Source organism: Truncatella angustata (assembly GCF_020726525.1).
Source record: "Truncatella angustata strain MPI-SDFR-AT-0073 chromosome Unknown BKA67scaffold_8, whole genome shotgun sequence".
Classification (NCBI taxonomy): domain Eukaryota; kingdom Fungi; phylum Ascomycota; class Sordariomycetes; order Amphisphaeriales; family Sporocadaceae; genus Truncatella; species Truncatella angustata.
Window position 1 is genome coordinate 756006 of NW_025763388.1, and position 15300 is coordinate 771305.

General features: G+C 47.5%; 4 protein-coding genes across 4 annotated transcripts; 1 reads left to right on the forward strand and 3 right to left on the reverse strand.

Annotated features, from left to right (window-relative positions):
- Positions 1-3747: 3747 nt before the first annotated feature.
- BKA67DRAFT_539396 (uncharacterized protein) lies at positions 3748-4609 on the reverse strand (the record flags this gene model as incomplete). The annotated part of the gene is made up of 2 exons (XM_046100625.1): positions 3748-4032; positions 4088-4609. 2 exons carry the CDS (start codon positions 4607-4609, stop codon positions 3748-3750), a joined length of 807 nt encoding a protein of 268 aa, XP_045954051.1.
- Positions 4610-6831: 2222 nt separating this feature from the next.
- BKA67DRAFT_539397 (uncharacterized protein) lies at positions 6832-7522 on the reverse strand (the record flags this gene model as incomplete). The annotated part of the gene is made up of 3 exons (XM_046100626.1): positions 6832-7039; positions 7117-7166; positions 7307-7522. 3 exons carry the CDS (start codon positions 7520-7522, stop codon positions 6832-6834), a joined length of 474 nt encoding a protein of 157 aa, XP_045954052.1.
- Positions 7523-9779: 2257 nt separating this feature from the next.
- On the reverse strand, positions 9780-11576 carry BKA67DRAFT_539398 (uncharacterized protein; the record flags this gene model as incomplete). Its single annotated transcript, XM_046100627.1, has 1 exon — positions 9780-11576. One exon carries the CDS (start codon positions 11574-11576, stop codon positions 9780-9782), a length of 1797 nt encoding a protein of 598 aa, XP_045954053.1.
- A 1910-nt stretch (positions 11577-13486) lies between these two features.
- On the forward strand, positions 13487-15111 carry BKA67DRAFT_390722 (uncharacterized protein). Its single transcript, XM_046096617.1, has 2 exons — positions 13487-14388; positions 14438-15111. Exons 1-2 carry the CDS (start codon positions 13867-13869, stop codon positions 15068-15070), a joined length of 1155 nt encoding a protein of 384 aa, XP_045954054.1. The 5' UTR covers positions 13487-13866; the 3' UTR covers positions 15071-15111.
- Positions 15112-15300: the final 189 nt, after the last annotated feature.

The window sequence follows — 15300 nt, forward strand, 5'->3', positions numbered from 1 at the left end:
TATCCCGTGAAACATATCCACCATGACAGACTTCGAGATTGTGACAATGCCGTCATTTCTTCTCCGATACTGGACCGCAACTCACTATAAATATTAACCATGTGGGGAGGAGATGGCATTGGAGGTGCCCACCAGCAACCAGGGCGCCGGAAACACAGCTCCAGTACGGTCGCGAAGCCGCAGCATGTCGCGACAGGCCCGACAAATGGCTTCCCGAGGTCATCGACTCCACGAACAGGACCCTCAATATTAGTAATGGTGCCTTGGTGTTTTGGCAGAATACAGCAGGTCGGGAATGGATATTACTATGGGCCCCATTCACTCATTTCAGGGTCCAAATGCTATCCGCCGCGATCGGTTCTTCGCAGGTGTTGCGGGACAGAATATCCCGATCCTTCACGCAAAAGTACAGCAACTATGAGGTGAGGCCCATTGCAGTATCCAGCACATCATTCGTGACACATTATCTTGGCATTTACTGAGCCTGAATTTGCGTCGATTTGATAATGACTATCCTAGAGCCAGCATCGTTCCACCAGTGCAGCGGCCAAGACGAAAATGTAACCCATGTAAGCGACCCCCCACGATCCCCGCGCTGATTCTGTCTTGGTCTGCGCCAGGGCAAGAGGGTGGCACATGCTACCACATACCTTATTTAGCGAACACGATGCCGTTCTTGCAGCCTTCTCGGTTGGTCCCATGATGCTTAAATTTTGCAGGAAAAAAAGACTTTCAGGTTGCAGGTGAAATAACGAGCTGTTGTTGGACACCCACTGCTTGGCACCGGCGGAATGGTTCAGGCTCAAGAAAAAGGCAAGTCGGCAGACAACGTGCATACCAGCATGTAATGCGATACGATACGACGCAACGCCAAGATAATAAACAAAACACATTCACACCTGGTCCACCGCACCGGCCTGTACGAGACCATGAGGTTCTGGAGGCACACGTTGAGGATACGAAAACGTCTCTTATTCAAGTTACTCATTCCAGTGTTCTGTGGCAAGAACACTTCAGTGGGTCTTCATGCTTTAAGCAGATGTGATGCTTGTAAGGTAAAACCTCAATAATGTTTCCCCATCGAGTTGTTACAAAATGGTGAAATCAGTAACACGAATGAACATGTATTAACAAAACCCTACGTCATGATACGAATACTAAAGAACAAACTGCCTCTGAGGCCGCTCCGGTCGCGGTTCTTATGAGCGACTCTCATCCATATGCCCTAGGATGCGTCAAACCGCATCTTACGTGCTGTGGAGGCGCAGAAGTCCTGGACAAATATGTGGGCTGGCTCGCGACGCCAAACAGTCCTATTTCAACTTCTTGGCTTTTTTACGAAGTACCAGATAATGCGTCACGTTGTAGAAACAGCAGTTTCGCACCTGCATTGCAACGTTGAGCGTGTTTTGGTGTATGCATACCTACAACTGCATTGATGTTTTTGCGCCAAGCTTTGCTCAAGCGAAGTTGCTTACCGCTCATAAGGCCCTGATGAAAACATCGCAAGAAACAAACCAAAGAAAACAGATGCCGCACAAACTTACACCGTATTACATACAAGAAGGAGGCGTCGGTCATTAGTTATATGAGTACATCTAATAGTACGAACGTACGACTACTTAGGCTCATAGATAGAGCCGTCTGGGGGTCTGCCAAACTTTCTATACAGAAATTCACAAAATTCGCATATATTTGATAACAACTACTCTAATTATGTTGCCCCATCTTATCCCATATTATACCACTGAGGCTTTGTTTAAAGCACTTACCGATTTCAGTGGTTCTAAGGTGGTTGTTCCGTATCATGTTAGTGAGAGCCATTCAGAATCAGCTACAACATCCGTGAAGTTTTAATGCGCGCCACTCTTATACCAATGTTCTGTGTAATCCACATAACTTTCTGTGCCGTCATACCTTGTTCTGTATATTGTTTCAGTTGATACACGTTACTCTGTGGATTCATATCGTTACTTTCCGTTCGACTCTACCCTGTTCACCTAATTGTCCTATTGAACCTCTCAACCCATTATTAGTCTATAAAAGAAGAAAAATATATTGTCATAATCCTTCGCCGATAATCACTATGGTATTTGCATGATTATCAGAGGTTCTATATGGTTCTTCGTTACCTCTTCGATCTACTTCTCACATGTTTCAATGATGTGACCAAGGACTGCCACATGAGCTTTCTTAAATAATTGAACCCTATACCACCGATTAACACATTAAGATTCCGGACAACGGCAGGAAACTATACATGTTCCTTGGCGTTGCTGAAGTGCATGATATTGACTATTTTCGATGACGATGGACAAACGAAGTGGCCGATGACACCGTCAAGGACCCAAACCTATATGGAACGTGGCAACGTTTGTGTTACTTCGCATATTTCTGTTCTCGCCCGCAAATCATGAGATTCTAGGGTATTTCGTTGTTAGTAATTATAATTCTGCTGTGTGCTCTATCTCCTGGGCGAACACGGAAAAATCCTGTGAATTCTGCTTGATGGATCGGTTTCTTTAAATATGGCAGGTGGCCTGTCAATGTGATACAATTGCTTTTACCACTGAGGTCTAAAATAGGGCGCTGTAACTCTCAATGAAGATGATAGCTGCAGCGTTTAGCACCAATGTACATTGCCTGAACTACCTGCGCCTTTTGAGGACTGATATAATGCTTTTCAAACCGCGGTTTTCGGAAGTCACTGACATGAACACAGAACAGGCAGAGTGCCTTCTCCGATAAATCGAAACAGACTGTAAAATAGACTGGTCTTCACTCTGTTATTGTCGAGCCTCCTTCATAATTACAACAAGCAGGTAACATGCCCATCGGCATTTGTGTTGTAGCCACTATCCATGCCGTCCTAAAGCCCACCAACGACTATCGATATGCTTTTATATTGGCGTTTTATTTGATTGGGCTATATATAAATGGTCGTATGTAAAGGGTTGTACCGCAGACAAGAACCCATTGTGGCAAGACTATAGGTATTGAATCTTTCCTAGTATTTAAACTAAGAGGTTAACCTTGTCCTTAACATTACTGAACTCATTTGATTTCACGTAGGCCATTCAACACGGAATTTCAGACGGTAAGATATACATACGGGGTTCTGCTGGTTTCGTAATCAAGTCAATATTTATTGTAGCATGTTCTGCTTTTGATGATGACCATGGCGCGGTTTCGTCGATTCCCGCTCTAGTGTAATTGATGTACAAAAAGCCACCGATTACCTGTCTCTGTTGCCATGGAAGTCTACGTTAGCATGTATACCGATGGTATCAAAATCGTGTTCGGTAGTATCCAGGTATTGCTTCTCGACCTGGTCTATTGTGCATATGAAAGGTTTGTGTCATTATGGACTACGTAAGGAGGGAGCGGTTTGATTATTTTTAATTACTGTGTAAGCACACCCTCAACTCCTCAATGTTCTTAACCTCCTGCTTCTACTCTCTTCTTTCTACATATTTAATCTACTGTTATTAACACAGCATTGTGAGTATTTCTCTGAATTGACAGGATTCCGGTGTGGTGCGCGGTTTCTCAGTTTCTACATATCGGATTCCACTGAATGCTCATCCAAGTCATCAACCTCTTTTTATTTTTCTTACTAACTGACTACCTGGCTTCTTCAGTAATCGGAATGAAGAAGGACGCTTATGTGAAACAAAAGTGTTCGATGGCTACTACTTGATTTACTTAGGAACCGTACCTACAATGTTATATGATCATCATTTGACATCACTCCTGGATGTATGCACGAACCTTATCATAGCCCACCCTTTCGCCACTAGCTTTCAGCTCTTTCCTTGCTTTCCACAAGAAATATGACAGAAGAGAAACCACAATCAGGAGCGGAAGACCGACTCCAAGACCGAGTCCGATCATCTGTCCGGCACTATACCATCCCCACCTTGAGCCACCGCCCGTGGAAACTGCACTAAAACTTATAGAGGACGAGTTGGTACAGCCATCACTACTAAGAGGGGCACCTTCTGACGTTTCAACGAAGGTGATATCAACACACTGTTCCGACGTATCAGCATCTCATCATCTCGGTCAAGTACGAAACACCACTCACACTGTACAAGGCCGCCCCATGCTTCGCTGCTTCCACAATCTGAATGGTGGCATTATCACCTGGACTGACAGTTACGCCGGCCGGAAGCGGTACATTCGCCAAGCATATCCCGTCCTGGTATTCGGCATTCGTAGGTCCGTCGATATTGAAAACGGGTACCATGACTTGGCTGTAGTTCGCCGGGGTCGTGCCTAGTCCAAGATTTATGTATATCAGGGCTTTGGAATGCCCAGCCTGTAGTCCAGGCTGGAAGGCCAGAGCGCCACCGCTCATTGGCCAAGAGGTCCGATTCTGACCAACTGGCAATCCTCCACAGGGATATTGCCATTGCATGCCGTATGGGAATATCGGGCTGTCGGTTCCATTCTCTAATCCGATCGAGAGGCCGTTCGTCTCCGCAACTGTTCCGTTTCTCACGAGGCTATCACCGCGCCGGCCTGGATAGCTGATATGCAGGTGGGATTGAACGCCAACTGCGAAGGCGAGCAGCTTGTAGATTTGTGATATCGAATATGTAGCCATTTTGACAAAATCTCAAAGTGTTCTTAGAGAGGAAAGAGAAGGTGCAAGAGACAGTCGATGTTTATCAGCCGTTCAAATAGAAACCCAGAGTTGCGTGACAGCCCGTCGTTTTCCAACCAAGCATGTCAGATCTGGTTGACCACAACGAGCCTTAGGGCGGGCCTCAATCATAGAGCTTGGACATTCATTCATCATCACAGGCCACAGCCTTTCCGAGATGCCAACGAAAGGCAATATGAACGAGTTGCACAACATTGCAGATCGCCCCCAACAACTATTTCAAGTCTTACTCGCCGCGGTGAGAAATTCATTATTGCCCGGTGCCAGTGATGCACTTTCTGTACTCACCGACCTGATCGACATTTAAACAAGGCTGGCTGCAAAAGAAGCTTTTTACGCCGGCCCGCTTTGCAGTGTAGACTTCTTCAGGCTGGTCGATAACCCAATAGACTGGTGTATAATAATAGAGTTGACGATCAGCGCTGGAGTATACCCGGGAAATCAGGAGAGAGGTCGCCGCGTTTCTTGGCGTAAGACTTTAGAACTGGGCCAGTGTTACTAATTGAATGCGACCAAAAGCTAATTTTGGAGCGCCTTTATTAAGTCACCAATTGGCAACGTCGAGAGGGCATGGTGCGGAGAGCAAATGGCCCATACGAAAGTTCACCGAAGATATGACAAACTCTTAGTGGGTGATATTCTATATGGTAATGACCTTAGAAACCACTAGATTTAATATGAAATCTTTCCCTTCTTCATTTATTTTTGGAAAATGAATTTTTAAGGAAAATCCAACAATACAATACGGAATAAGATGGCCAATGGTAGTGATATCAATGAACGCGCGAGGTGGCGTAACTTCGTAAATGTTTTGTATTAATAGCTTGGGAGACCAGAGTTAAGCATATCAAACATATTAAGCAACTCTGCTGGTAGTGATAGTCCTACAATTGACTCGCTGCTCAGCGTCAAAGTGGTCTTGACGGCGAATCGGCTTATTGGTTCAGCTCTTGCTGTTTGTCGGTCATGCTAGCCAATGCTAACTCCTATTTCTAGAGTAATGAAAATAAACTACCATCAGAGTAAAACAAGATTTTCTATCAGAAGGAGTTAGAAACATCTTGGGGACTATAGAGCAATGCAATCTCTAGGTAGGCAGTAGCACCAAGATCATACAAAACAAAGTTTACTATAGGTCCAGAGAACCAAGCATTTTCTCAACGCTTAGTCGGCAGATGGATTGAGTTCTTTTCTGGGGAAAGATGGACAGCTCATGCCTCTTTGTGGTTTTGGGCTTTTATGCACAGCTCTGGTCTCGTCGCATGTTGACTAAAACAGGGTACTATTACCCTGCATGAAGAGACCTTGTTTAGTGACAGTCGTCGGCGTTATTTCAACCTAAAGGAAAAAAATAAAAAATAAATAGCAACGTTTGATTGTTGAGTCAAGTCTCAACGACCTAATTTCCCTCTAGTTATACATTCTCAGGAGGACTATCTCATCTGGTTGTACATCACCACAAACAAATGATGTGTGAGTCGAGGACCTCATGTTTCGTGGAAGCAGACATCAGGATGAACTTGGGCTTGAAAGGGCACCCCACGATTCTTATGTGACCAGAAGCTACATCTGCAGCTGTGCGCGCGAATTACTGCCACGCCTGACAATCCTTCCGAGGAGGTAAGGGACGTCCTCGGGCCGCAATCTCGCTCGCCATTAGTCAAGATTCCTGGTTGCCTTGGACCACTCTCGATCAAGAACGAGATGGAGGACTTGCTCCAACGTCCCGTGCATAAATGAAGTCCCCACTGACATCATGGGAAAAGTCCATCCAAAGTACTCCTTAAAAGCCTCTTTGCCCTCTCTGCTTCGCAAAGGAACTTCTCTGAATTTTTCTCGTTTTACCCTGAAAGTTCCATGCAGGAAGAGACATTACAACGTGCATGATAGATAGTGTTCCGATAGGTCGCAGCCTGGGGGCACTCAGGCTAGCGCTTGTTGAATGGGAGTTTGGTGTATGCCACTTGATGGCAGTCATGGTGTTTTCGCCACGCCTACTTTGTTGCAACCAGGCTGTAGCCAAATAATACTGACTGTGTGAGCCGTCATGCGCATTTTAGTTCTTCTTAATTTTGCTGGCCAGTCGTCGCAGCATGGTTTGAAATGGTCTCGTCCCCTCATTTCGGATCGAGGACCGTGTCGCGCTAAAACTACGTTGCATGTCAGAATTGATGGCCGCATGTACGATAAACCCGGACTAATTCCCGCGCATGTATCTGTATAAGAATGTCCATGGGCACTGAAGCTGCTGTTGGTTTTTGTGAGCGACTCCCTGAGAGCACAAAGTACCATACAGCGAAGGCTTCCTGTGTCCAATCGATGGCGGTGAAGCGAGGTGGCCCATAGAATATAGTGACCCCTCCGGGGGCCCTGGCGATCAGATCATATCTGACCTTTTCGCAGGGGGGTTGAGCGGGGCAACGTCATTCTCCGATCAATTTGCTCACCAACCATAAGAGGGCAATTGGGGCTTTTGTGATTGTGCAGGTTCTGGCACCTGGGACAAACATTTAGCGAGTGAAGACAACCTGTTACGGATGCACTCACATGGGCAGCTCCGGTTCCGAAGCATGGGCTCTGGCAAATCGGGTTTGATCGCCCTGTGCCTCCCTTCCTCCCTCACAAACGGGCCTTTACTTGGTCGTCGGTTGGGTACTGCAGTCTCTGGACATTGGTATTGTAGTGAACGTTGTATCGGGCTTCGGACTGGTGCCGAACTACCGCTTCAGTGTGAGAGGTGGCTAGGCCCGAAAGAATGACATTTTCTAATGATTCTTGACGTGTGATGAAGCTCCCATCGGCCCGCCTATAACGCATCGCATTGGGCGCTTTGTTCGATTTATAGTCGTCCATACCGGGTGGTTAATCTTAAAAAGCAAATGAGGATCGCCGCCTAAGAGCCGCTGCGGAGAGCAGTGGACATATTGCAGCATTATACATCTTAACGGCCATGTTTCATTATACAAACAACAGACGTCAATGACACAAGCATTATTCCGCAGAGAAATCGAAGCGTACTTCTGATATGCCTGTTGTGAAGTCTCCACGTTCTAATGCAGCAGGTTGGATGCGAGACATGCGCTTGTCCACCTTAGCCAATCAGATTCGAGATAAGAAACGTCCTTCTATAAATATTCCCTGTTGCTGTATCGTACCTGCACGATATATTTTCCTGACAAAGAATTCGAATGGGCCAGCGAATGAGAGCTTTTAGTATGGTATCTTTGTTCGAATTACAAAAGTACGGTTGAGAAAGTACGACAGAATTACAAAAGTACGGTTGAGAAAAGAACGACAGAATTACCAAAGTACGATTGAGAAAAGAACGACAATACGGCCATATAAAAGCCGACCTTCACGGCACATCTTTTGCCCTTGCGTTTGGTCTGCTTCTTTTCGTTTGCTGGACTATGATATAGCATGCTGTCACAACATTCAGATACAGCATGGGATTGACAGCCATGATAGGAGGCTTGAGTTCGGGTCATGTGAAGATATCTTACGTCGCGGCCTTGATCTACATAGGCAAGGCCATTTTTAAGTCATAATAACCATGTACATCATAAACGGAACACTGGTCCTGAGAAGAGTAAATTCAGAATGTTCGAGAGGTTCTGCAAACCAACAAGGAAGTGATGTGCTTCGTTGAACCACGATATCGTGATGTTGCCAGTCTGGAAGAATTGATTTTTCACACGCAACAACGTAATGTCCTAGAGGAATGCCAAGTTTTCTCAGTACGAAAAGGACACATTCAACTTGGCCTTCACTATTTGCTACTATTATGTTCTAGCTATTGTTAAGTCCCGACCGGTCTATAGTGATAGCGGTATAGTAGCACGAGAAAATATCAGTAGGAATATGTCCGTTGACACTGTCCTATAGTCTGGCTTGCCTCAGGGGACAGTGGAGTGCGTCGTCCAAGTTGCCACACAACATCAAGCCGTCGAATGACAATGCTTCATTTCGTCCTTTTGTCAAATCCTTCGAAATGTGAACAACGAACATGTGGCCCATGTAGGTAGACTGACATGAGCTAGTGGTCCCGATAGTCTGGTAGAGACCACATCCACATGCTCGTTCTCCATCCACTGTATTTTTTGACGCCACACGGTCACCGATCATCCAATGAAAAGCCTGTATATTGTATCTTTGGCCTTTTCTGAGAATGAACATGCTGACAGTATGGTAGGATCATTGAAGCAGGCTTGGTAGATATCAAGCGGCCCAATGAAATTGGCTGATACAGGACCATTGTCGATATTGCGAGAACCAAGCTCAAGCCTATTAGATTGCTAGATTGTGTGCTTTTGTATTGTTATGCAGAGACTTCATACGAGAATTGCAGTGCAATGGCAAGTCTTGCCTAAGCAGGTAGGTCACTTGTCACTTCCAGCGACCAACATGCATATCATGAACATGCTTGTAGCATTTTTGCCGTTGTCTTTTCTTTTCCGCCAAGAAGACGAAAGTACGAAAGATGAAACATATCAAAAAGGAGGTATATAAGGTAGAGTACCCCCAAGGCGAGCGTGCTGCGAGTCTGGTTGCGCTACCTCAATGACCAGCTAGACAATGTGAGCCTTCAGTACATCGGCTTATTCTCAACACGGCTGAAAATCCAGGAATAAAGCAGGGTTTGGGTTGCCAACTCGGTACGTAGACGAAACAAATCATATTAGACTAAAATTATGCATCCATCGTTCTTTGCGCTTAGTGTTCTCAAATCTTACAGCGCTCGTACGTATGCAGCTGTGTTGTACCTGTCCGCAGCCAGGTAAGGTCTGCTCTTCAGGTGGCAAGTGTGATGTGAACCTTCCGCCTCCTAGTTGTGACTTTGGTTTATACATTAGAATCTGTGTTTTTGAGCATCGCCGAAGTATCAGGTTTTGTAAACCAACACCTCGACCCAGACCAGTCACGTGTCTGGTTTTTGATGATCTAGTGATACATTATGATGGCCTCTGGTGTTGGATTTAGCCGTGTCGCCCGTGCTTTACGCATGCGGCTCCTGTTCCTGGGAAGGAGCAAGTAGTCTCTCCAAAAGTCGTTGCTCCTGCTCCTGCTCAGCCTCTTCGCGCATGTGGTTCTCGACAAAGTCATATTCCTCCTAGTCTTGACTTGCTGAAAGATCCAGATTCTTGTCCCAGAGGTTTCTGAGCAGTGCTGCAACTCCATCATCGTCACCTTCTACGTAGCCTCCCCCGCTTAAATGAGGGGTGTTGCCTTCAGTCTCATAGCTCGAGTTTGCACCGTTAGTCTTAATCGAGTTATGCTGCTTAGGTGTTGCCGGTTGTGATCTGTGTGCTTCTCCCACGCTTGAACCGAGCCCATATCTATTGCCTCCTGTTTCAGACGGCTTCTTGCCATGTGTAAGACCATTTACGCCGTTTTGTTTCGGAATATGCTGCGTCTTGTTGGCACCAGGAAGCTGCTGCAATCGTGAAATCGATCTTGCGATAGGATTTTGATAACGTCGTACAACGAGATACTCTTGTCCAGTTCGCTCGATGAGCTTTCCAATGCGAGGATCACGATTGTCATAAGCAGCACCGCCCAGCAAAGGACTGGCACCAACAGCACCAACTCCGCCACCTCCAGCTGGGACTGGCTCAATAGTAGAGCTGGCACGTTGAAGATTCAATTTCTGCTGCGTACGTGACTTATCGGCTGGGGGGGCTTTATATTGCGACGAAGATCTCCCCGTCCTCGGCGCCAGTGCGCTTGTATCATCTTCTTCGGCATCGTCTGTTGCTGAGGAGCGATGGTCTTGGTGTAGATTGCCGAGGGACTGCGGTCGCTTCACACGTGTGTGCGCTCGAGTCGGCGAAAAGAAAGAGCCGGTAGCTGGATTCACTCCTGAGCCAGGTCCGCTCACAAATCTTGAAGTGAGCTCGTCGCCTGGAGTGCCGACTTTGTCAACTCGGATAGGGTTTGCTATCGCTGCTGGTTTTGGTGAATCATAAAGTGTAGAAGATACGCGACTGACTGCCGAATCCGGCGAAATGGAGCGTGGGTGGACTTGGACTGTCTCGGAGGACATCTTGGGTGGTGCGCCGTGGGATGGGGTCCTCTGTAGCAAACGTGAAGTTAAATATTCCTTGTGCTGGACCCTCTCGCGTTCAGGCGTCTCTTTTGATGTTTGCTTTGTTTGTGATTGTGTTGGCGGTTTGGGTGGTGTTTGTGACGGCGAATCTCCGTCTTCTTCTTCTGCTTCCTGCTTTGCTGAACCTTGGCCACTGCTGATGACGGATCCCCGGCGTGACAGATACGGAGAGGCAGAGGCACTTGCATCTACCCACTCATCGTCCTGGCCGTCATTGCCGAGATCAAAGTGAACCGATGTTTTATTTGTGGCTTTGAGCTTATTGACTTCTTTGTGGGATGAGGAGCGCTTGATATTGGCGGCGGATTTTGACTTCTTGGCTACCTCGACATGCGACTTGTTGTGCTTCAAACTCGTATGCGATGTATTCTTCTTAAGATTAGATGCGGAAGCGTCGCGCGACAGCCTCACGTCCGAGGTGGTGCGACGGTGAGCTGACGAGAGCATGGGAGGACGCTCGGCTTGGTCAGCAGTAAGGGCGTTGTTGAGAGCGGTGCTCGGAGAGTAAGAAAGCTGTCGGCGGTGGTGTTTATTGGTATTGAGCTTTGCATTGGAGGTTACTTGCTGGGATTTCTGCAATGCCTTGGAGGAAGGGACGCGCGAGCTTAAACGTCCGTGGCCGACAACGTGTTTCTGGTGCTTGGGGCGTTGATGAGCAGTACCTTGCGACGCAGTGTCGCTCACCTGTGAGTCGCTCTCATTCGCATGGGTACTGTAGGGCTCGGTGCTACGTCTCGGGTGCAGCTGTGGACGGTTTGATTGGCCTGCATGAGCTGAGGTGTCACTGTCTCCTTTGGCCATGCTTGCTTCCTTGCTCAAAGCGGTTTAATGAGCAGGCAGCGGGATGACAGCGCAGGTGGAGGGCGAGGGCGAGGGCGAGGGCGATGGCGAGGGCGAGGACGAGGACGAAACCAAAGCAGTCGCGTCGCCAGTGAGGAAGATACGAATGCCTCGTCGAAAAGGAGGAAAACCTCGCACGTCCAAGATCGGTAGACACGCTGCTGGAGGTGAACAATATGGCAGAAAGGCGTTTCGATTCCAATCCGATATGTACGCACTTTGATTTTAAATTTGATGCTTGCCGAAGCCACTGGGAACAGGGACTTACTCAACTCAACGCCTTCGCTGACTGGGATTGAAGGTGTGTGTGCGCCTCGGTTCAGCTGTCAATAGGATGTGATTCATAGGTTAGTTGCAGAAGCGTTACGTGAGAAGGATATCACAACCACAGGAACAGGTTCTGATCAATCCAATTGGGCTACGGTGAGTTGGGCTACGGTGAGAAACTACTTGACATACAGTACAGTACGTAATGTCTTGAGGTTAAGAAGAATTGCTTAACCTGTTGTTAGCACAGTCGACCTTCTCCACAACACTAAGTTCAACCAGAGCTGTGAATAGACGCTCCAATGACCACCGAGAGTCCTTTCACGATAACTCCCTATTGGCTGCGTATCCACATGTAATGTAGCCCAGTACATGGTAAAGACGAGTCAAGGTATCGCGGCCAGAGTGCACAGGTCTTCGATACGAACAGCTCGGAGCCAACTGGTTCCCTCCAGTTAATTGTTCACGAACTCTCACAGCGCTGAGCAGCAGCCATGTCCTGTTGAGCTTCGGTGCAGTCGCGGTAAAACATAATTCTTTGGAGCTTTGATTGGCTTATCTATCTCCAAGCGGCTCCCCCACGTACCGTCTCGGCAACGAGCAGTTTCAGGCACGTGGAAATGGAAAGTCTGGGGTACGAACACCAGGAACATCTTACCAAGTACAACAAAAAAACAAACAAGCAAAGTGTTTCCTTTGCCCGGCTTATGTTGTCGCACAACTTCCCCCGTTAGTGGCCGCATCATTCAACAGGTTTCAAAGGGATCCATGTTTTGTTTAACGAGGATTGCTTGCACTCGGTCAATGATCACCTTTCAGATTGTAGATCGTCCGATGATGCGAAGACAAAGTGCGGCGTACATTGAGCTGACCTTAGGTTAGGCTAAGCCTACGGAAAACATTGGTCTGTCAGTCTGTAATCTTTGACCCATCAGGGATCTGGAGTTAATACCTTGTCGTTTCCCCTTCGACGGACCCTCCTTTTGAAGGGCATTCTTGGACTACTAGTAGTCTGTACATACGGATTAAATATGAGGCGCACATGGAATCCAGGAACCAGCCTTCCTCAATCTATATCCCGGTCCCCGTATGATTGCCGGCCTGGTTTCATGGGTCTTGGCTCGCTACGGGACCTGCTAGAACTGCTGGAATTTCTAGAAGCCGTGCCCCCTCCAATAGGCCCTGTGCCTGGCCGACCACCGAAACCCCCGATCTTTACATAGTAACGAGAGCTGCTGGCCCCACCTCCCTAATCTGTCAGGTATCTCTTTGCCGCAGAGTGATGGATCCTAGGAAATACATCTAGGTTAGGGCTTTCCTCATTAGGATGCGATGCGAGCCTCTAATATGCTTATCTCAAAATGCCAAGAATGCCACGCGTGTCTCTCGATCGTCATGGCGCCAGGATTGCAACATCGTACTCGAGCTCATGAAAGGCCGATGAGGTCGTGCTAAGTGCAAACCTTCGTGGCCATTACGACCTGTCCCACCCAGGTCACATCTCATTGCAGCATGTGCTATGCAACCGTAACCCAAACCGGCCACTTATGCCGTAAATGACAGGTGCTCCAGAGTCAGGCAACATGCCATGTGATGCAGCGCATGTGAAGCGCAATCTCTATAATCAGTCGGTTCGGAGCACAAAACTCATAAAACCCGTGGAATGGCGCAATTCTATCCTCAAGCTCATCCTATAGACAGGCTTCAGTCCGGAGAACTTTCAAGACCGAAGTTTGAATCGACACTATGGATACGTACAAGGCCAGCTTTGTTGGGCTTGCAGCCCTCAGCGGCGTGCTCCTCGTCAGCCAGCCTACTCGACATACTATGCTGAGGGCAATGGCTGGAAAAGCCAAAAAAGCTGATCCGGATGCCAAGATCCCTCCATTTTCTAAGAAACACCCTCAGAAAACTATCTACAAGGTCTACTTCTTCATAACTATATCAGCATGGCTACAGGTAATCGCGCACAATCAACACAGTTATGGCTCGCAAAGTTGACAATAATCACAAGGAAATATTTATCAACAACCTATACCGAAAAGACTATGGCCTCTCGGAGGAACTCATCTTTCAACTCACTTTGACGAACTTCGTGACTGCTGGCGTTGTCTCACTTTTTGTCGGCTTGTTCGCTGACAGATATGGCCGAAAGTCTACAAATGTTGTACTCACGGGCTCATATGGCGCTGCGGCTTGTTTGGCCATGATTCCCGAGGTTCCTGCTCTATTTGCCGGGCGTTTCTTGGGTGGCATTGCACAGGCTATCATGTTCACTGTTCTCGACTCCTGGATTGTGGGTGACTTCTTCACCCGCAAGCTACTGACTCAAGGTTGCGATCTCTACCGCACTTTCGGAACTCTGGGTGTCATCAACAGCTTTGCTGCCGTACTTTGCGGAGTTTTAGGAGATCGCCTGATATGGGCGACGGGATACAATAAGGCACCGTTCGTTGTCAGCTGGCTCGTGATGTGGCAGGCGATGCAAGCTGTGTGGTCAAAGATGGTAAGATAATACCAACTCTACCGTGACTAAGTTTCTAACATTGCTAAAGCGAGAGGCATACGGCGCCGTAACCACCGATGACTTGGAGATGAAGAACAACACGCCCGCTCTATCTGACTTCTACAGACGCCCGTATATCTGGGCTCTGACTCTCTCATCGACCGTTTTCGAGGGCTCGGCATTCTTGTTCGCCTTCGCCGCACTTCCTCTCCTAAAATCGGTTCACAAGACCAAGACCGAGTTGCCAACGACATACATCTTCGCTTGCATCATGACCTCCGCTCTGGTTGGTGCTCTAAGTTTCAATATCATTGGAGTCAGAAGGAAGATTCGATTTGTGCGTCTGATGTCTCTGATCCTTGCTGGTGCCAACTTCGTCTCCTACCAACTCGCACGCGCCAAGAATGAACGAAGCACCTTCTGGCTATCTTGCGCTTACGGGCTTCTTATCGGCCTGTACTACCCTTGTATGGGTACCTTGAAAGCTCGTTTAGTGGATGAGGGCATCCGGTCAACAGTTTTCAGCTGGCTTCGCGCCCCCGTCTACTTCTATGTGGTTGCCCAGCTTCTCCGGAACCAAGGTGCTCCTAGTACAGTCAAGTTGTTCCAGACTTCGTCCTACTGGTTCACAGGTGCATTTGCTCTCATGTGGCTTATCTCGTTCCACAAAAAGCTCCCATAGGTCAAGCTCAAGGAATGGCTCGGAGTTCATGGAGAACCACATTATTATGGTTGGAACAGAACCTGAGGTCATACGAGTCTTGCTAGCAACACGGTGTGCTACAGTCGCTTGCTTTATGGTATATATGGCAGGACTCGTTCGCTAGCCAAAGCTCCATGAATGAGGACAACGAAACAAACATTAAATCAAAGGAGGTGTCTAAATTGACGTGTCCAGATGAAGGAGATAAG

Excerpts from the sequence above, each read along its gene's own strand:
- BKA67DRAFT_390722 (XM_046096617.1), top strand. The coding sequence starts at position 13,867 with ATGGCTCGCAAAGTTGACAATAATCACAAGGAAATATTTATCAACAAC. Across the intron at positions 14,389-14,437 it reads AAGCTGTGTGGTCAAAGATG|CGAGAGGCATACGGCGCCGT; the intron begins GTAAGATAATAC and ends ACATTGCTAAAG.